General features: G+C 46.0%; 1 protein-coding gene and 1 non-coding gene across 2 annotated transcripts in view; both read left to right on the forward strand.

Moving 5' to 3' along the window:
* LOC134756757 (inactive serine/threonine-protein kinase TEX14-like) overlaps positions 1-22,029 on the forward strand; it is a 59,836-nt gene that overhangs the window by 19,258 nt on the left and 18,549 nt on the right. Inside the window, 6 exon segments of the mRNA XM_063695496.1 lie at positions 3,004-3,120; positions 9,770-10,621; positions 11,677-11,813; positions 15,856-15,937; positions 17,183-17,313; positions 20,352-20,503. Coding sequence (XP_063551566.1) covers positions 10,265-10,621; positions 11,677-11,813; positions 15,856-15,937; positions 17,183-17,313; positions 20,352-20,503 — 859 coding nt within the window. The 5' untranslated portion in view covers positions 3,004-3,120; positions 9,770-10,264.
* Positions 1,714-1,924, forward strand: LOC115933199 (small nucleolar RNA U3). The gene has a single exon (XR_004069147.3). It is a non-coding gene; the product is annotated as a small nucleolar RNA U3 (small nucleolar RNA).

The raw sequence follows: 22,029 nt of genomic DNA on the forward strand, positions 1-22,029 counted from the left end.
AGATGGTAGTGGGCCTCAGGGTTCCAGCTTTAACCCTCTGCTGTTTGGGTAGTATGTTTGACTTACTTTCCCCTATGGCTTACAATTGGCCATTGTTAATGTACTTTATCTTTTGCAGTTCTGTTCACTGGACATCTTTACTTGGATTTATTCATTATTAGGTGCTTGGGATATTGTGGGTACACAAAGCCATTCATATAGTCTGAAACTTAAAGTCTCATGCAGGTGGCAGGCATTAATCAAATGATCACATAGAAGAGGTGTTTGATCTGCTAAAGGAGGTCAGGGAAATATTTCCTGAGACAATGACATTTGGACCAATGTCTGAATGATGATGTTAAGTTGGGATTAGAGGTTGAGAGGAGAATCCCTGTCAGGGAGAACAGCCTGTCCAAAGGCCCTGTGGCAGAAAGGAGCATGGCGAGTATGAGGAACTGTAAGGCCAGAGTGTGGCTGGAGTGAGGGAGAATGAGACTTGAGAGATGGACTTGAGAGACGGACTCGAGAGAGGGGCCAGACCATACAGGGCCTTTTAAGTGTGAGAAATACACTTACCTTTCCAAACCCAAAGAGTGGGCTTAGAGGCACGAAGAACAGCGAAAGTAGACTTTTAATAGGGGTCTTACAAGATTGGGTGTCTGATATAATTTATCTCCTAGCATCCAAGTCCCTCCTCCAGTTCCTCATTGGTCGAGTGCTATGAGGTTACAATCTTTCCAGATGTCGCCTAAGTTTCATTACCCCCCTTATAAGGTTTTATACCCTGTCCCCTTCCCTGCTTTAATTTTCGATTCCCAATAAAGAAACTTTCTTCCCTTTTATGGGCTGACCCCTCCTCTACATTCTGTTCGTTTATCGTGACCTTCTAGGTGCGTGAGCTGTGCGGTTACGTTTGCAGGCCGGCTGCCAGTACTTAGATTTATTATGCCTTGAAAATGGACCATTTAAAGTATTTTCTCACATAAGTATGTAGAGTTTTGTCTGTACCTTAACAAATGGGAAACTACTGAAGCTTAAACCAGGGGAATATGTTGTCCTACTTGTTTAAACACAACAATGGCCGGGTGTGATGGCTCACTCCTGTAATCCCAGCATTTCAGAAGGCTGAGGTGGAAAGATCTCTTGAGCCCAGGAGTTCAAGGCCACCCTGGGCAACAGTGCGAAAACCAGAAAAAAATAAACACAGCAATGCCATGTAGAATAAAAACTCCCTGGTTTTTGGGGAAGAAATCCAAAATATTTAAGTGTGTGGAATTTTGATCACAGTATAAAATATAATAGGGCACGCTATGCAAATATCACAATCTGTGGCTTTGAATTATCGCTTTCCCTTCACTCTTTGGTTATTCTCGAAGGGCCTCCCTGCTTCCTATCATCGGTCCAAACCGGGCAGTTTCCCTGAAGGTTTCTGGCGCTCCGGCGCACTTTATAGTCGTCAGCGTTACGTGTTGAGGAAAATGGGGCGGGGTTAGAAAGGAGCTCCGAGTGATTGCATGTTTTGCTACCATATGTTAATTACCGTGATTGCCTAAAGTATCTTCGAAATTTTGAGGTTACTTTAAATGCTTTTTTCAAACTTTGGTAGTGGAAAGATCGTTTTTGGAAAAAACACATAGTAATATTTTCGAGAAGAAAATGTGCTCACGAAATACTCACCATCAGCAAAATATGTGTGAGTTTCTTTCGCATCTGGAAGGCACATAAGCAGCCCTTAAAACTATACTTTCAGGGATTGTTTTTATAGATATGTTATTGTAGAAGTTTTTGTGAGCGTGTAAAGCATTGGTTAAACCACAAAGAGGTAAATGTGTCATTTTCTGGAAAATCACTATCTCGTGGCGTTTTGTTGTTGTTGTTTGCTATTGATGGTCGTTCTTCTCTCCCTTTGGGGAAGGTAAGAGGGAAAGAGCGTGGTGTGAGTGGTTCTGGTTCTTTTTTCAGGTGTTAGCAGATGATTGGCTAATGTTTGACTGTAAGGTTATGCCAGATGTGTTTTTTCGGTGTTTTGAGAGATGTGTACGTTTTAACTTAAGATTGTGCGAAGTGCTATTTTTGTGTTTTGAGAGATGCGGGATTGAGAGATGTGAGATATGTGCATTTTTGTTTTTGAGCTGGGGCTTTTTTTCTGTGGTCCTGGAGTGCAATGGCACAATTTCGGCTTATTGCAGCCTCTGCCACTTAAGCAGTCCTCATGCTTCAGTTTCTCAAGTAGCTGGGACTACAGGTACGCAGCCAGGCCCCGCTAGTTTTTGTATATTTAGTAGAGAGGAGATTTCGCCTTGTTGGCCGGGTTGGTCTCGAGCTCTTGGCCTCAAGTGATCTACCTGCCTCGGCTTCCCAAAGAGCTGGCATTACAGGCGTGAGCCACTGCGCCTCCAGACTTGGGGGATTTCAATTTTCGTATTTCTTGGTGATTTTTGGTGTTCTGGAGGACTAAATTTTTTTCTTGGTAGGTAAGTCATGTTTCCCTTTTCTATTTATTTTCCTGGTCATGTTACTACTTTGGCCTTTTTTTTCAGTCCCTTTTAATTATTCACAGACTCATTGTTTGATAATACTGGAAATTGGTCTGTTTTGTGTATTTTGTTTTCCCTTGTCGAATTAGTCTTTACACTTTAGTAAGATCTTTTAGGTGAGGACTTGTATTCCAGCGAGCTCTTTTTATGTTATAGCCTTCCTCCCAACACACACAGTATCTTTAGTCCCTCCGCCACCCTTTCCCATGATTGAGAACCATTTTAATCCATTTTATAATATGCCAGTGTGGTGAACTAAATGCTTCAATGCAACTTTCTGTAAATATTTTTGATGAATAAACACTGAGTTTGCCTTCCACTATATCTATGTGCGACTAATGAAGACCTTCTTTTGTACTTTTTTTAAAAAAGCTCACAGCAATATATGAAGGTACACTATAAAAATATTTAATTCCCCCACCCCCCACCCAGTTCCATCTCAGGAAATTTTCTGATATTTGCATTGATTCTGATATTTCCTTTGCAGGAACTTATGTTGATGCAGTAAACTCTTTGGGGCCAAACAGCACTTTTTGTTGCAGCGTTATTGGGGCCTTAGGAAATTTGTTGATGTTCTGGTGGATTATGGATCAGATCCAAATCAGTAAGTACAATAATATTGATGTCTAGAAAATAGGGGTTGTGCTGTTAAGATGAGTTTGTTTAGAAACTAATTAGAAAAACGTTTGGCCGGGTGCAGTATCTCACACCTATAATCCCAGCACTTTGGGAGGCCAAGGCGGGCGGATCACGAGGTCAGGAGTTAGAGACTCTCCTGACCAACATGGTGAAACCCTGCCTCTACTGAAAATACAAAAAATTAGCCGGGCGTGGTGGCACATGCCTGTAATCCCAGCTACTTGGGAAGCTGAGACAGGAGAACCATTTGAACCCGGGAGGTGGAGGTTGCAATGAGTCGAGATCACGCCATTGTACCCCAGCCTGGGCAACAAGAGCGAGACTCAGTCTCAAAATAAAAAAAAAAAAAAAAAGGTGACTTTTGCCTGACTCTTATGGCTGTGGTTTAAAAGAATCAAAATTTAGGCCGGGCATGGTGGCTCACGCCTGTAATCCCAGCACTTTGGGAGGCCGAGGTGGGAAGAGCAAAACTCCGTCAAAAAAAAAAAAAAAAGAAAGAAAAAAAACACTAAACACGAAAAGAATCAGAGTTTAATAGTTGGTCTAATTATTTTTTTATTTTATTTTTTTTCAGACGGAGTCTAGCTCTGTCACCCAGGCTGGAGTGCAGTGGTGTGATCTCGGCTCACTGCAAGCTCCGCCTCCCGAGTTCATGCCATTCTCCTGCCTCAGCCTCCTGAGTAGCTGGGACTACAGGCACCTGCCACCATGCCGGGCTAATTTTTTGTATTTTTAGTAGAGACAGGGTTTCATGATGCTAGCCAGGATGGTCTCAATCTCCTGACCTCATGATCTGCCCGCCTCGGCCTCCCAAAGTGCTGGGATTACAGGCATGAGCCACCGCGCCCAGCCAATAGTTGGTCTAAATTTTAATATGGAACAGTAACACAATGAATCAGTGACAGGCGAACATCTACTTTTTTTTTTTCCTGACACACGGTCTGGCTCTGTCACCCAGGCAGGATCTTGGCTCAGTGCAGCCTCTGCCACCCTGCTTCAAGCAATTCTCCTGCCTCAGCCTCCCTAGTAGCTGGGATTACAAGTGGGCACCACCAGGCCTGGCTAATTTTTTGTATTTTTAGTAGAGACAGGGTTTTGCCATGTTGGCCAGGCTGGTCTCGAACTCCTGGCCTCCATTGACCTTGGCCTCCCACAGTGCTGGGATTACAGGTGTGAGCCACTGTACTTGGCTGAACATCTCTTTTTGTGAAGCACTTCGGCTTTTGCTAGGGCCTTCTCAAATATTAGCTTATTTGACACCTTCTTGACAGAGAAGGGAGAGTCGGTGGTGAACATTTTTCAGTTCCCATTAAACAGAACCAGAAACTGGGGTTTTGGGCACTTAAGTGATTCAAGCTGATTTTCACAGGAATGCCAGAATATGAACAATCATAAAAGTCTTTCCCATCTTACTTAAGGAGGCTCTGTTTAATGTACCTACTTAAATTATTAATATTGGAAGCTTTTGTACTTTTTTTTTTTCTTGTGATGGAGTCTTGCTCTGTCACCCAGGCTGGAGTGCAGTGTCACTACTACGGCTAACTGCAACCTCCACCTCCCGTGTTCAAGCGATTCTTCTGCCTCAGCCTTCCAAGTAGCTGGGATTACAGGCACGTGCCACCACACACAGCTAATTTTTGTATTTTTTTTTTTTTTTTTTGAAACAGAGTCTCACTCTGTTGCCCAGGCTGGAGTGCAGTGGCGCAATCTCGGCTCATTGCAATCTGCGCCTCCCGGGTTCAAGTGATTCTCCTGCCTCAGTCTCCCTAGTAGCTGGGACTACAAGCACGTGCCACCACACCCAGCTAATTTTTTATATTTTTAGTAGAGACGGGGTTTCACCGTGTTAGCTAGGATGGTCTCCATCTCCTGACCTCATGATCTGCCTGCCTTAGCCTCCCAAAGTGCTGGGATTACAGGCATGAGCCACTGCACCCGGCCTAATTTTTGTATTCTTAGTAGAGGCAGGGTTTCACTATGTTGGTCAGGCTGGTCTCGAACTCTTGACCTCATGGTCCGCCCGCCTCAGTCTGCCAAAGTGCTGGGATTACAGATGTGAGCCACCGTGCTGAGCAGCTTTTGTATTTTATGTATGTGTGTTGTGGAGGGATTGGTTATAAGATTGCTTAGGGGAAGAAAACTTGGAAGCTTAGAAAAGTATAAAGAAAAAAGCCAATCAGTATGAGAATTAAGTAACCAGAGGTAACTTAAAACAATGAACATTTTGTTGTGTTTCCTTCCAGAATTTTTCTAGACTCACACACGCTCTACTGGCTCTACCGTATTGTTTAATTTCAAAGCCCGGAAAGAAAGGGGTCAGCCAGATGCAGTAGCTCACACCTGTAATCCCAGCAATTTGGGAGGTGAGGTGGGAGGATTGCTTGAGCCCAGGAGTTTGAGACTAGCCTGGGCAACAGAGACCCTGTCTATACCAAAAAAAAAAAAAAAAAAAAGGTGGCATGGGGGCTGGCTCACCTGATGTTTGCATATACCCATGTTGTAGGGAGGCCATATTGGGACAGTCTGCAGTTCTTCAGCAAAAATGCAACATTTTCTTTTTTCTTCAGTTTTTCCCTCACTGCAACCTCCGCCTCCCAGGTGCAAGCGATTCTCCTGCCTCATCCTCCCGAGTAGCTGGGATTACAGGTGCCCACCACCACAGCTGGCTAATTTTGTATTTTTAGTAGAGATGCGGTTTCACCTTGTTGGCCAGGCTGATCTCAAACTCCTGACCTCAGGTGATCCACCAGCCTCCGCCTTCCAAAGTGCTGAGATTACAGGCATGAGCCACCATGCCTGGCCATTTCCCACTTCTTTCCATTACTGGAACAAGGTGTATAAACATCGCCTTGAGTGATATAGTCATGACCATCATCACTTTCATATTCTGTATGACAGTATAATTCCGTTCAGTAAACATAAACCATTTTTTAAAAGCCTGTATAAAAAATACAGATAAAAATTGAAACATTTTATAGTCATCTGCATTTACAACTGCTTTGTCCAGGCTTAAAGCTGATTTCTTTAAAGATCAAACCATTCAAACCTTTAACTTTTAAGATCAGGGAATTGAGACTAGCCCATAATATGGTACATAGTATTAATGACACAGCTGAGATCAGGAAGGAGCCCAGCTTCTGAAGACCTCAGAGTTTAAAGAAGTTCCCTTTTTCAAGTGTGCAGGAAGGACACTTGTAATGCCAGGCAATGTCAGGAAGGAAGTGGAAAGGGACAAGAACAAGAGAGGATGGCAAACCCCTATGGCTTTGTATTTTGTGGTTGGGAACATTTTCATGTGACTTAAAAAATATCTGATGATTGGCTGCATAGAGGTACCAGGAATAAAAGTTTTTAAAAAATTTTTATCTGATCAAGGTGAAGGGGAATTTCTGGGAGGAGGCTTTATTCCTTTTTTTGTTTTTGATGAAGTCTCGCTCTGTTTTCCAGGTGGAGTGCAGTGGTTCGATTTTGACTCACTGCAACCTCTGCTTCCTGGGTTCAAGAGATTCTCCTGCCTCACCCTCCCGAGTACCTGGTACTACAGGCATTCACCGCCACCACACCTGACTAATTTTTGTATTTTTAGTTTTGCCATGTTGTCCAGGCTGGTCTTGAATTCCTGACCTCAGGTGATCCATCTGCCTCAGCCTCTCAAAGTGCTGGGATTTTAGGTGTGAGCCACCACACCCAGCCAGGAAGCTTCTTTTTTTTTTTTTTGAGATGGAGTCTCACCCTGTCACCCAGGCTGGAGTGCAGTGGTACAGTCTTGGCTCACTGCAGCCTCTGCCTACTGGGTTCCAGCAATTCTCCTGCCTCAGCCTTCCAGGTAGCTGGGATTACAGGCACACACCACTATGCCCGGCTAATGTGTGTATTTTTAGTAGAGACGGGGTTTCACCATGTTGGCTAGGCTGGTCTCGAACTCCTGACCCCAGATGGTCCACCTGCCTTGGCCTCCCGATGTGCTAAGATTACAGGCGTGAGCCACCGCACCCAGACAGGAGGCTTTATTCCTATACGCTCAGTGGAAACGCTGTGATGGACTGGACCTATTGAAGTCACAAATCAGATGCCTACTGGACCAAGTAACTGGGTTTAGGTTTTCTCTGAGGAGGGTCAGGGATCTATTGCTGTTGGGCAGGAAAGGGGGCCAGGAAAGGGAGCCAGGAAAGCCAGATCTTCTGAATTTCCAAGAGCCAGAAATCCCAGTTTTTAATTTGAAATCTCCCAAATGTTGCCAGGCGCAGTGGCTCAGGCCTGTAATCCCAGCACTTTGGAAGTCCAGGGTGGGTGGATCATGAGGTCAGGAGATCGAGACCATCCTTGTCAACATGGTGAAATGCCGTCTCTACTAAAAATACACACACAAAAAAAATTAGCCAGCCGTGGTGGTGGGCGCCTGTAGTCCCAGCTACTCAGGAGGCTCAGGCAAGAGAATCTCTTCAACCCAGGAGGCGGAGGTTGCAGTGAGCCGAGATTGCGCCACTGCACTCCAGCCTGGGTGACAGACAGAGACTATCTCTCAAAATAAATAAACAAATAAATGAAATCTCCCAAATGTTAAATATTGCCAACTATTTCAATTTCTTTGAACACTGTGTGTACCAAATAAAATAAACTTCTGAGTTGGCTAGGCAGAGACTCCAGTTTTTAGGCTTTACAATAAATAAATATGATAGTACACATTTTGATACCAGGTGGACCTGGATTCTCTTGTAAGCTTAGCTGGGTATAAATCATTATTCCTTTCCTCCTTAGCATTCATGACAAATGAGAAATAATATCATCTCTCTCCTAACCCAGCTTTCTTACTGTTTGTGGGAGGAATGATTAGAAGATGGTAAGACAGGCTGGGCACAGTGGCTCATGCCTGTAATCCCAGCACTTTGGGAGGCTGAGGCGGGCAGATCACCTGAGGTCAGGAATTTGAGACCAGCCTGGCCAACATAATGAAACCTCGTCTCTACTAAAAACACAAAAGTTACCTGAGCATGGTGGCAGGTGCCTGTAATTCCAGCTACTCAGGAGGCTGAGGCAGGAGAATCTCTTGAACAGGAGAGGTGGAGGTTGCAGTGAGCCAAGATTGCGCCATTGCACTGCAGCCTGGGGGACCAGAGCGAGACTTCATCTCAAAAAAAGAAACCCCCCTCCCCCCAAAAAAAACAAGATGGTAAGACATTATACAAAGCTGTTTTTGCAGCAAGGAGGATATTGTGGTTCCCATGATGCAGTGTGCTGGACTGCTTCTCTGCCCAACAGTGGGAGAGAGCCTACAGTGAGAACCAATGGGATCAGTGGTTCCTATATGCCTGGGTGCAGGCCAGCCTCATTAGTATCACCAGGGGAATTTGAAAAACAAAACAAAACAAAACCACATTCCTGGGTCCTGTGCTTGCAGATTTTGTTTCAGTCAGTGTAAGGTGTAGTCTGGGAATCTGTGCTTTTGACAGATATCCCAGTGGATTATTAACTAAATTATGATACACCCATTCATTGGCATACTATGTAGCTGTTAACAAGAATGGAGATGGCTTGTAGTTTCTCACTTGATCTTAGCCAAAAGGCCAAGAAGCGATGGCTTGTAGTTTCTCATATGGAAATTTCTCCAAGATAGATTCTTAAATGAAAATATGTAGGCTGGGTGCAGTGGGTCACTCTTGTAATCCTAGCACTTTGGGAGGCTGAGGTGGGTAGATCACCTGAGGTCAGGAGTTCGAGACCAGCCTGGTCAACATGGTGAAACCCTGTCTCCACTAAAAATACAAAAATTAACTGGGCATGTGTGGTGGGCACCTATAATCCCAGCTACTCAGGAGGCTGAGGCAGATGAACCACTTGAGCCCGGGAGGTGGAGGTTGCAGTGAGCTGAGATCACGCCATTGTACTCTAGCCTGGGTGACAAGAGCAAAACTCTGTCTCAAAAAAAAAAAAAAAGAAAAGAAAAGAAAAGAAAATATTTAGATACAGAGGAGTTTGTATAGTGTATTCAGAGTCTCACTCTGTCTTCCAGGCTGGAGTGCAGTGGCATGATCTCGGCTCACTGCAAGCTCTGCCTCCCGGGTTTTATGCCATTACGCCATTCTCAGGCCTCTGCCTCCCGAGTAGCTGGGACTACAGGTATGCACCACCTACGCCCGGCTAATTTTTTTGTATTTTTAGTGGACACAGGGTTTCACCGCGTTAGCCAGGATGGCCTCGATCTCCTGACGTCGTGATCTGCCCGCCTCGGCCTCCCAAAGTGCTAGGATTATAGGCGTGAGCCACCACACTCGGCCTGTATAGTGTATTCTTCTTTATACTTGTATATACATAAAACATTTCCAGAAGGATACAAAAACTTGTAATAGTAATTGCATCTTGGTAAGAGAACTGGGTGTCTGGAGTTGGATGACTTTTTTCTTATCTTCTCTTCATCATCCTTTTCTTTTCTTTCTCCCCCTCCCCCTCCCCCTCCCCTTCCCTCCCCCTTCTCCTCTTCTTCTTCTTCTCCTTCTTCTCTTTCTTCTCCTTCTCCTTCTTCTCCTCCTCCTTCTCCTCCTTCTTCTCCTTCTCCTTCTTCTTTCTTCTTCTATTTTTTTCCCTTCCTCCTCCTCCTATTTGTGTTTCTTTTTCAGCTAAAGAGAGAAAGTTCCCTGGTGATTCTGATGTGTAGCCAGGTTGGGAAACTAAGGCTATACATCATATCCTCACCATATTCTGGACACATTAAAGGCTGTCCGTTCATGCCTCAGACAGTTTACTGGCTTAGTTGAAATTTTTCTGAGGTGAAATTTTTCTGAGGTGTAGATCCTTGACTGCATTGCTGATGCCAAGGTATTGTGCTCTACCACAGGATTTTTTGGGGGGGCTGTGGGGAGACATTCTCAAACGAGAGAGGTGGCGCCTTGTTAGGCTGTGCTTGACTAGCCTGATCCCAGGACACTGCAGATGTGAAGACATTGTTTCCAGGCAGCCAATATCAGGGTGCTGGGGAAAGAAAATTGGATTTGGAACCAGATCTATGCCTGGGAATGAACCTCAGCTTTGCCGTTTTGTTTTTTCATCTGTAAATTGGGAAACGATACTTCCTTGAAGGGTTGAGTGCAAAAGGGAAAAAAAAGGGATTGTGTATGTGTGTGTGTGTGTGTGTGTGCAGAAAGTTCCTGTGGGCACAGACAGGGGCCTCACAAATGATGTTGTTATATTCCTCATCACCAAGGTTGCCTTGTAGAATGGGAGCCCTGTGTTGCACACTGAGCCCCACTCCATGGAATGCAGGAGCATTGCCATGGACATCCATTGTACCCATCTCCCTCCCCAGCCGCTGCTTTGATGGGAGCACCCCTGTCCATGCAGCAGCATTTTCAGGCAATCAGTGGATCCTTAGCAAACTGCTGGATGCAGGAGGTGACCTGCGACTCCACGATGAGAGGGGTCAAAACCCGAAGACTTGGGCTTTGACAGCAGGAAAGGAGCGTAGCACCCAGGTAAGGGTGGGTCCCACTCTGTAGCCATGCCCACTAGAAGAGCACTGGGCTGAGAGTCAGGCTCTCAGTGGTCAGCACAGAGCGTACAGTGGCCTTAGTGTTGGTACTGGAGTCTCAGCCTTGGATCGAAGCATATTAGCCAGCTGCGAAACTTCCGGCAGGTCTAGTGAACCTTCCTACTCATCCATTCGATGGGAAAGGCAAACAACTGTAATTTTGTCTGACCCATTTAACTAGCACTTACCATGACTCAGATGTTGTTTTAAATGTTTTTTATATATTAACTCAATCTTCACAACAACCTCTCAGTTAAGTACTATTATTTTCCTTATTGTACAGGTGGGGAAGCTGAGGCCCACTGACATTAAGTAACTTTGCTCGGCAGGTGGGAATTTTTTTCTTTTGGGAAGGAGTCTTGCCCAGGCTGGAGTGCAGTGGCACCAGCTCAGCTCACTGCAACCTCCCACTCCTGGGTTCAAGCAATTCTCCTGCTTCAGCCTCCTGAGTAGCACGGATTACAGGCATGCACCACCACACTCAGCTAACTTTTGTATTTTCAGTAAAGACGGGGTTTCTCCATGTTGGCCAGGCTGGTCTCGAACTCCTGACTCAGGTGATTTGCCCACCTTGGCCTCCCAAAGTGCTGGAATTACAGGCATGAGCCACCACACCCAGCTGGTGTGATGTGTTTTAATGAAAACTAAATAACATAAGTGTAAAACTCAGAGGGCAGGTACAGTGCCAGGCCCCTCTGTGTGCAGTCTCCTTCCTGGGGCTCCTGCTTATTAAAGCTGTTGGGCCTTGGACCAGCAAATTTTACTCCTCTTGGCCTTGGTTTCCTCATCTGTTGAAGGAGAGAGTTGGAGGAAATTGTTGCCCTAAATCCTCTCCCTGAAAACATTCCATACCTTTAGAAAATCACCTGGGCCCTTTCCTTTTGAGAGGTTTTTCTGTTGGGGGCTCTCAGCTCCTCGGACCACTTATCTTCATACCCAAGCTTCCATTCCATTGAAAACTGGTGCACCCGCACTGGGCATCTCTGCAATGTTTTGCAGGTAGTGGAGTTCATGCAGTGCTGTGCCTCACACATGCAGGCCATCATCCAGGGCCTCTCTTATGACCTCCTGAAGAAGATAGACTCCCCGCAGCAGCTTGTCTACAGCCCGCCCTGGTGTGGGGGCCTCGTGCAGGGGTGAGTACTCCCTCGAGCAGAGTGGGATAGTCTCCATCACCCAGCCTTCCTTGTGGGAGCCCTGCAGCATGGGTTGCCTCAGCTCCTCCACATCAGTGCCCTCTGGCATGTGGCCCATCCAAACGGGTGTGCTTGGAAAGAAAAGGCTTGGCCCTGTTGAAGGAAGGCCAGAGGATCCCCTTTGCCCCTCTCTCCCCTCTCCCTGAGAAGGTGTGAGAGGAATGAGTGTGGGCTCCGGTGGAAACCACCCTGTGGTTAGCAGAAGGGGAACATCTCAGGTCTGAGAAGCCCAGCAGAAAACCCTTACCCAGCAGGACACCTGGCTGGCTTTTTTGTCATCTCCTGAACCATAGAAAGAGTGTTCCTTTATTACTAAGGTTGCAAAAGACCACAAATGCTTAACTTATGGTTTCTTGGGCTATTTTCAGCTGATATGAGAGACTTGCTGCCAGCTGGTTGGGCAGCCCCTCTTCTCCCATCACAGCTGCAGGAGGTGGGCTCCATGCTTCTCTCCATGCTCAGGATTAAGCTTGAAAGGGAGGAGTGTCATTTTAACTTCTCTGGGATTTGTTGACTTAGGGTGTGTATGTAGAGAATCCTTCCCATTTGGCTTTCCTCTGATGGCATCTCTTTCTGTAAGCAGGGTAGCTGGGCTCACCACACTTTTGCAGGCTTCCTTGTCCTGTCATTCATGCACTTTGAGTCCTGGCTTTCCTCTGATGATTGGATGCTGCTGGCTTCTCAGGCGAGATGAGTTCATGATCCCGTTAACTCCTAACTGCTGTGCTGCCTGCCACTCTGGCCAGTTTTGGCTCTTTACTCAGCATCCAGAATGACCTTTTAAAAATGGAAATCAGGTGGCTGGGTACAGTGGCTCACACCTGTAATCACTTTTGGAGGTTGAGGTGGGTGGATCACCTGAGGTCAGGAGTTCGAGACCAGCCTGGCCAACATGGTGAAACCCCCGTCTCTACTAAAAATACAAAAATTAGCTGGGTGTGGTGGCATGCACCTGTAATTCCAGCTACTCAGGAGGCTGAGGCAGGCGAATCACTTGAACCCAGGAGGCGGAGGTTGCAGTGAGCCGAGATTGCACCACTGCACTCCAGCCTGGGTGACAGAGCAACACGCCATCTCAAAAAAAAAAAAAAAAAAAAAAGTAGCCAAGTGTGTTGGTGTGCTCCTCATAGTTCCAGCTACTCTGGAGGCTGAGGTGAGAGGATCACTTGAATCTGGGAGGTGGAGGTTACAGCAAGCCAAGATCATGCAACTGCACTCCAGACTGGGTGACAGAGTGAGATCTTGTCTCAAAAAATAAAAATAAAGTAATCAAATAAAAATAAAATAATGGAAATCAGGTTGTACCACTCTGCTAAAACTCCTTAAGGACCTTCCCCATGGCTATTAGAATAGGTTTAGAAATCCCTTATCTGGCCTTGGAGGCCCTGCCTCATCCAAGCCCTCCCCCTTCATCTCCTGCCTCTGCCCCTGGAGCTTGTATGGAGACCCCTCCTTCAGAGTTTAGAGAATTGTCATAGTTTGCAGTTATTTTATTTGTATATGTTCTTCTCCAGTTTTCCAATTAAATTGTGAATTCCAAGAGCACAGGGGCTGTGTCTGTCCTATTCATTGCTACTAACCCTTAGCTGCTTGGTGCATGGTAGGGCTCTGTACAAGGAGAGGAGGCTCATGAGTGAGCCTGAAAGGAAAACCCAAGTGTAAGTGTGGATGAGCTTTTACAATCTTAGTTACTCATCTAGATACAGCATCTAGTTTAGAATTAGAGGAAACATTCTTACGGGGTTAATGGAATGCTTACATGGAAATACACTCCTCTTCCCCCACTTTTTTTTTTGAAACTGAGTCTTCTCTGTCGCCCAGGCAGGAGTCCGTGCAATCTCAGCTCACCACAACCTCTGTCTCCTGGGTTCAAGCAATTCTCCTGCCTCAGCCTCCTTAGTAGCTGGGATTAATATAAAATTAGCACACCTGGCTAATTTTATATTTTTAGTAGAGATGGGGTTTCACCATGGCCAGGCTGGTCTGGAATTCCTAACCTCAGGTGATCCGCCTGCCTCTGCCTCCTGAAATGCTGGGATTACAGGCGTGAGCCACCGTGCCTGCCCCCCCCCCCCTTCTCTTAATGTAAAAAACCACACAAATTCTTGAAATTAGAGTTAGCCTCTGAGATTTGTGAGTGGTGCCATGTCAGATAAGATTCCTCACATGTGTGTTTGCACAGAGCTTGGACTGGAGAAAGAAGAAAAGCACTGAGTTGAGGACCAATGGCTGCAGATGACTAGAGTTAGTTTTTTTCTCCCCTTAACCCAGCCGAGTTTAGTTATATAGACATGTGCTGAGAAATTTAGGTAAGAGAGCAGGAAATGTTGGTCTGAACTGCAGTTGTTGTCCAGGTCACTGTTTGAGAACGCTCGGCTCTTTTGCTTAGAAAGAACTCTCCCCTCCAAAGAGCCACGTACTGCCCAGAGGCCACAGAGTGGAAGGCAGGAGGCCTCATCACTGGTAACCCCCAGTTCCACTGCTGCTGGAGGCTGACACCCTCACTGTCAGCACAAGGTCTGTTCCCCTGGGCAAGAAACGGTCCACTGTCTCCTAGATCTTTTGAGGCCTAAGCACATAAGCCTTATTTTAAGAAGAGACTGATGATTTGGTGTTGAAAAGTGGCCTTTTTCTTATGGTCTGTTTACTCAAGTGAGAGTGACCATATAGCTTATTATCTGTTGGCTGTTTCGAGAGTGTAAAGGAAACTATCAATAATGGTGCTAAGATACCAGGTGTAAATTGGGATGCTCAGTTTATCTCAGTCTAAACTTCAGAGTCTTCTCCTCAATAGCATAGCAAGTTAAAGCAGAGATGGGACAGCTTGGCACTGATGAGTTGCTGAGGAAATAGAAAAGAAGTAAAGCACTTACATCTGTTCTCTAATAGTGGCATGTGGGGCCTCACAGACCTGAGGTAGGGCTGGCCCTGAATATGCACCATCTCTTAGCTCCTTTGCCATTTGCCAAGAAAAGGAAAGTGTCTCTGGTGGTGGTAGGATGTTTTTTCCTTCAGTCTGAGCTGAAAGTACCCAACTGGCAAGCATTAACTGAGCATCTACTGCATGGCACCATGCCAGGTTCTGGGAGCCAAAGAAATACGAGGCATCACCCCTTCTTCCAAGACACCTTCAGTGAAGGGGGACCCTGATGCGCAGGTGGTAGTTTGAGTGTGGAATGTGGGAAGAACAGTGGCTGGAATGAGCAACATCAGTGTCTGGTCACTGCTGCATTTTATGACCTCAGGCCAGCAAGTTTCCTTTTCCTGGGCTTCATTTTTTTGCCTGTATAATGAAAAAACTGGACAAGATGTGCTTATGATTATTTCCAACTCTGACCATCTGTATTTGTTATCTATTGCTGCATAATGAATCACCCCCCAAACTTAGCAGCCTCAAACAATAACATTTTTATCTCACACAATTTCTGTGGGTCAGGAATCAGGGAATGGTTTAACTAGGTTGTTCTGGCTCAGAGTTTCTAATGAAGTTGCAGTTAAGATGTTAGGGCTGTATTCATCTGAAGGCTTGACTGAAGATGGACAATTCAGTTCCAAGATGGCTCGTTTACATGGCTGACAAATTGGTGCTGGGCATTGAGCCTCCCCCTAGGGCTGCTTGAATGTCCTTGTATCATGGCAGCTGGCAGAGTAAATGATCCAAGAGAGATCAGGGCCGAAGCCTTGGTAGATTTAGCCTCAAAGTGACAGACTATCACTGTTTTGCACTGTTAACAGTCAAAAATGAGTTAACAGGTCAGCCCCATGTGACCTGTGAGGGGCTACACAAGGTTATGCATACCGGTAAGTGAGAATCATAGAGGCCCTCTCAGAGGCTGGCTATTACATCATCTCTAGTTTTGTAACAGAAAGTCTAGCAGTAAAGACAAAATCAACTACACCTTCTGAAAACTTGGTTCAGCATTATTATTCTGGATATGAGTGGTTAATTCTGAGTTTTTTTTCCTCTTTTAAATATTTCTAGAAACCCTAATGGCTCTCCTAACTGACTGCTTAAAGCTGGAGTCATTTCTGCTCAAAATATCTACAGCTTTGTTTTTGGGAAGGTAAGAGGTTGCCACTGACAGCCAGTGTTTGCAGGACTAACTGGAGAATCATCGGGCCCCATCTCCCACCTTTGTCCAACTCCTGCCTCCTTATCCTCACCAAAGTGTTGTTCTTTTCTTTTTTGCCCCTATTGAGGGAAAGGTATCTCTTAGTGTTCCTGTCTTACTAACAAATTTGTGAAAACCCCAGAGAATTCACTTGGATGACCCTGGGCTACACTTGAGTTTAGAAAATGATCTTTTAATTAATTAATTTTTAGTTTTTAATTTTTAATTATTATTTTTTTGAGACAGAGTCTGGCTCTGTTGCCCAGGCTGGAGTGCAGTGGCGCGATCTAGGCTCACTGCTGCGACGTCTGCCTACTGGGTTCAAGCAATTCTGATGCCTCAGCCTTCCAAGTAGCTGGGATCACAGATGTGTGCCACCATGCCTGGTTACTTGTATTTTTAGTAGAGATGGGATTTTGCCATGTTGCCCAGGCTGGTCTCTATCTTCTGGACTCAATCAGTCCACCCGCCTTGACTTCTCAAAGTGCTGGGATTACAGTCTTGAGCCAACTCACCCAGCCCTACCCTCCGTTCTGTTTGTTGTGCTGAGGCAGCCTGGTGGGGAGGGAGAGGAGGAATATCAGATTTGGCCAGACACAATCCTGGGTGCTGTGGGGGCCACAATGGGCTTCTCAGTCCCAGCGATGGCACTGGAGGCATCTGACTTCTTTCCATGAGCCTCAGTTTCTTCAGGGAAAAGAACAAAAGGGAAATAATAAAACCTTGAAAGGTTTTTAGAAAGATTAAAGATAATATAAAGAGTTGTGGTGAGGCCTGGTGGCTCACGCCTATAATCTTAGCACTTTCGGAGACCAAGGTGGGTGGATAACTTGAGTCCAGGACTTTGACACCAGCCAACATGGCAAAAGCCCGTCTCTATTAAAAAAAAAAAAAAATTAGCCAGGTGTGGTGGTGCATGCTTGTAATCCCGGCTACTTGGGAGGGTGGGGTGGGAGGATTGCTTGAGCCCGGGAGGTCCAGGCTGCAGTGAGCCAAGATCATGTCATATGCTCCAGCCTGAGTGACAGTGATACCCTGTCTCAAAAAAAAAAAAAAAAAAAAAAGGCCCAGTGCATAGGGGTATTCAGAAAGTTGATAAATAGCAGCTATCATTCTTTTAGCTGGCTGATAAGATTCTGGATGTATTCTGCTTTTCCTCTCTTCTTCCCATAATTTGAGGCTATGCCTTGGTTTCAGTTTTATCTTACTGGGGCGACACAGATGGCCTATCTAGGATCTCTTCCGGTCGTTGGAGAAAAGGAAGAGATTCGAGCTGCTGATGAGCCCACCTTCTCTTTCTTCAGCAGCCCCTACATGGTCATGACCAAGTAAGCGGGGGCTGGCCAGTTTGAGGTCTGATTCAGTTTCAGGGGAAGAGAGGGCTGCATGTGACTTCCTTAAGTGTGGGGAGTTTCTACTCAAACACAGGGAACACCTAAGAACATCTGTCTAAATCAGGGTTTCTCAGCCAGAGCACTATTACCATTTTTGGCCAGATGATCCTTTGTTGTTGGGAGTAGTCCTGTGCATTGTAGAATGTTTAGAAGTCTCTGGTCTCTACCCACTAGTGCCAGTTGCAGTCCCTTACAGCCCCCACAGCTGTGACAACCAAACTGTCTTACAGACATTGCCATAGGTCTCTGGGGGAGAACCACTGCTCTGAAAGATTACTCATTACAATACTTTAATGTCTCTGCTCGCTAAAGAATTAGAGGCAGCTTGGTAGTGACTATCTTGCCTCTGATACAGGTCAAGGTTAATGAGGCCCCTATAGAAGCTGTTTTATTGCTGCTGCCTTTGCCCAAGTCTTCACCATCTCTCACCTGGAGTGGTCTCCTAACTGGCTTCCCATTCTCTGGACCACCCCTCCCCTACCCATTCCCCACATTGCCAGTACCATTGTGTTTTTTTTTGTTTTTTTTTTTGAGACGGAGTCTCGCTCTGTCGCCCAGGCTGGAGTACAGTGGCGCGATCTCGGCTCACTGCAAGCTCTGCCTCCTGGGTTCTCGCCGTTCTCCTGCCTCAGCCTCCCAAGTAGCCAGGACTACAGGTGCCCGCCACCACACCCGGCTAATTTTTTGTATTTTTAGTAGAGATGGGGTTTCACCATGTTAGCCAGGATGATCTCGAACTCCTGACCTTGTGATCCACCTGCCTCAGCCTCCCAAAGTGCTGGGAATACAGGCGTGAGCCACTGCACCCAGCCAATTTTTGTATTTTTTATAGAGATAAGGTCACGTCATGTTGCCCAGGCTGGACTTGAACTCCTGGACTCATGCGATCTGCCCGACTTGGCCTCCCAAAGTGCTTGGATTACAAGTGTGAGCCACCACACCCAGCTTTCTTTTCTGTGGGTGGGGGACACAGGATCTGCCTCTTTTGCCCAGGCGATAGTACAGTGGCTCACTACAACCTCAATCTCCTGGGCTCAGACAGTACTCCTGCCTTGGCCTCCCAAAGTACTGGGATTACAGGCATGAGCCACTACAGCTGGCCGGTAAATGTTTCTTAAATGATTGGATGATCTAGTTGAAGGAAAAACTTGAAATGGTTCAGAGAAGGGTTGACCTCTCTGGCTATGTGTTCAGGAGCAGTGGAAGCTAGAGGATGTGCACTTTTGTCAGTGATGGATTGCCATCTGCTGTTGAGAGAAATGTACCGCAGTTTCTTCTCCTTTTGCTCACCGATAGAAATGTGAATCCTAGCCTGAAATGGAGCTTTGGAGATGGCCCAGCCCAATGCTGTCCTTATATAGTTGAGGAAACTGAGGCACCCAGGAGTGAAGCAATGGTGTGAAGTTACCCAATTGATTGGTTAGAGACACAGTTGGGGCTAAACCAGATGGTAGAAGATGTCTCCAGGATACAGGGGCAGGATGGATAGGAGGTTGACAGGAACACCAGCCAGGAGACCACGAGACAGGGCGTAGTGGTGACCATGAAGCCAAAATGGGAGGGAATAACGTGAAATGCATGGAGTTGCTGGGGTCAACAACTGGCCAAGTGAGGGGGTAGGAGGTAACCAAGGGTCTGTGAATGTCTGGGAATGACCTCAGGATGGAACTTCAGGTAGAAGTATCGGAAATGTTAGTCAGCAAGCCATTGCAGGTGTAACAACATACCCTTCTTTGAAAACTGATAACATGAGTTGATTATTCACCAACCCAAAATAGCCTTCAGTCCCACATTTATTTTTGGTAACACTCTACTAGGGCATATCAGTTTGTTGAATGTCATTGTCAAGGATAGCATTCCATCTCTTGGCACAAGTCAGTGCTGAGTTTACCCTGAGGACTCTTGCTGGGCCAGAAGACATTTAGGATGCTCTGACTTAGCTCTTAAGGAGTCTGGTTGGGGAGAGTTATTTAAGCATATGAGTAAACCCTTGAGTGCTAAACTGAGAGGACATATTCCCAAAAGGGCAGGAGTTCAGAAAAGAAATAATCATGAGGAGTTGGGGAAGTCCCAGATGGCTTTGATAAAGCATATGGGGGTTCAGAGGGCTCTTGAAAGAGTTTACGTTCATTTATTCAACAGCAAGCATCAAGGCCCTGGTGTAAGCCCAGAAGTACAGTGATATAAAGGCAAATGAGTTGCCTACTCTCATGGAGCTGACTCTCTAGAATGGAGGGGAGACAGATAATAAACTAAGTGAACACAAATTCAGATAATAAGTGCTCTGAAACCAATAAAACAGGACTACTTTAGATTAGGCAGTCAGGGAGGGCCTCCTTGAGGAAGTGACTTTCAGACAAATATCTCAGTGACAAAAAGTAGCTAGTCATTCTAGGATCTGTGGGCAGGGCGTGCCTGCCAGAAGCTGCCAGTGCAAAGACTTGAAGAACATGAGGTATGTTGGAGGATCTGAAAGAAGGGCCCTGTGACTTGAGTGGAGTGGGGGAGCAGTAGAGTTGCCAGATGAAGTGGTGGAGAGGGCCCGGGTGGAATAGTAAGGAATTGCAGGTGTTGGAACAGCTCTGAAGCAGTGTGGACTAGCTCATTGTCTAGCTAGGTTTCCAGGAACTCAAAAGAGGTTGTCAGCCTTCAGAGGCAAAGTTTTCACAAATGTAGTATGTTGATTAAAAGACCCATGAGCCTGGCCAACATGGCAAAACCTCATCTCTACTAAAATCCAAAAATTAGCTGGGCCTGGTGACACACACCTGTAATCCTAGCTACTTGGGAGGCTGAGGCAGGAGAATCGCTTGAACCCGGGAGGTGGCAGAGGTTGCAGTGAGCTGAGATCACGCTGCTGCTCTGCAGCCTGGGTGACAGGGCAAGACTCTGAATGAATGAATGAATGAATGAATGAATGAATAAAAGACCCTTTAAGGCATGAGCCCTGACTTGTGAGTTTCCTTCCGTAGCAAGGACAGAGGTGTACAGAGGGACCTGACTCGAGTGCCCCTTCCTACGCAGCTATACAACGGGGCCGCACCAGAAGTGATCTTACAGAAGGCAGCCACAGTGAAATCAGACATCTACAGCTTTTCTATGATCATGCAGGAGATTTTAACAGGTAGATCAAGATCATTAATGGTTGACCAAAGTCCCTATTCTTAGGTTGCATTTTTCTCCCCCCACAGGAGTTACTGACTTTTATGAAAATAGAAGACTTATTAAAAAGAGACTTCTTGGCTGGGAGCAGTGGCTCACGCCTGTAATCCCAGCACTTTGGGAGGCTGAGGTGGGTGGATCACCTGAAGTCAGGAGTTCAAGACCAGCCTGGCCAAAATGGTGAAACCCTGTCTCTACTAAAAATACAAAAATTAGCTGGGTGTGGTGGCACGTGCCTGTAGTCCCAGCTACTTGGGAGGCTGAGGCAGGAGAATCGCTTGGACCCAGGAGGGCGAGGTTGCAGTGAGCTGAGATAGCGCCACTGCACTCCAGCCTGGGTGACAGAGTGAGACTCTGTCTCAAAAGAAAAAAAAAAAAAGACTCAGCAAAGCCCATCCATCTGCTTGTCAGTGATGATGCATTTAATCCAAACTAAAAAAAAAAAAAATTATTATTTTTATTATTTTTATTTTTTATTTTTTTGAGACAGAGTCTTGCTCTGACACCCAGGCTGGAGTGCAGTGGCTCGATCTCAGTTTACTGCAACCTCTGCCTCCCAGGTCCAAGCAATTCTTCTGCCTCAGCCTCCCGAGTAGCTGGGACTACAGGTGCACAACACCACGCCCAACTAATTTTTGTATTTTTAGTAGAGACTGGGTTTCACCATGTTGGCCAGGCTGGTCTCAATCACTTGACCTTGTGATCCACCCACCTTGGCCTCCCGAAGTGCTGGGATTACAGGTGTGAGCCACCACGCCCGGCCGAAGCAAACTTTTTAAACTGAATATTGGTATCAGTACTTATGATCTATGTGCGGTATCCCTTGAGAACTTGTAAATTAGGGGGAAAGACTAGCCTCTGAGAAGTAAACTATGAAACACACCCTGTGTCCATTAGATGTATAAACAGTGTCACTTGAAAGAAATGGATGTACTTCCAAATCCACTGCTCTGATGTGGAGAAAGTAGTCACATATCTGAAGATGGAAGGAATCCTTCAAGAGAAAGACATACACACACACAAACACACACACACACACACACAGTAAAATCACATTCATTAAAGGCTGCTTTTTTTTTTTTTTTTTTTTGACAAAGTCTCACTCTGTTGCCCAGGCTGAAGTGCAGTGGTGGGATCTTGGCTCACTGCAACTTCTGCCTCCCGGGTTCAAGCAATTCTCCTGCCTCAGCCTCCCAAGTAACTGGGACTACAGGCGTGTGCCACCATGCCCGGCTATTTTTTTCTATTTTTAGTACAGATGGGGTTTCACTGTGTTAGCCAGGATGGTCTGGATCTCCTGACCTCGTGATCCACCCACCTCAGCCTCCTAAAGTGCTGGGATTACAGGCGTGAGCCAACGCACAAGACTTTTTTTTTTTTTTTTTAAGATGGAGTCTTACTCTGTTGCCCAGGCTTGAGTGCAGTGGCGCGATCTCGGCTCACTGCAGCCTCTGCCTCCTGGGTTCAAGTGATTCTCCTGCCTCGGCC

This window comes from Gorilla gorilla, chromosome 12, assembly GCF_029281585.2.
Source record: "Gorilla gorilla gorilla isolate KB3781 chromosome 12, NHGRI_mGorGor1-v2.1_pri, whole genome shotgun sequence".
NCBI classification, from domain to species: domain Eukaryota; kingdom Metazoa; phylum Chordata; class Mammalia; order Primates; family Hominidae; genus Gorilla; species Gorilla gorilla.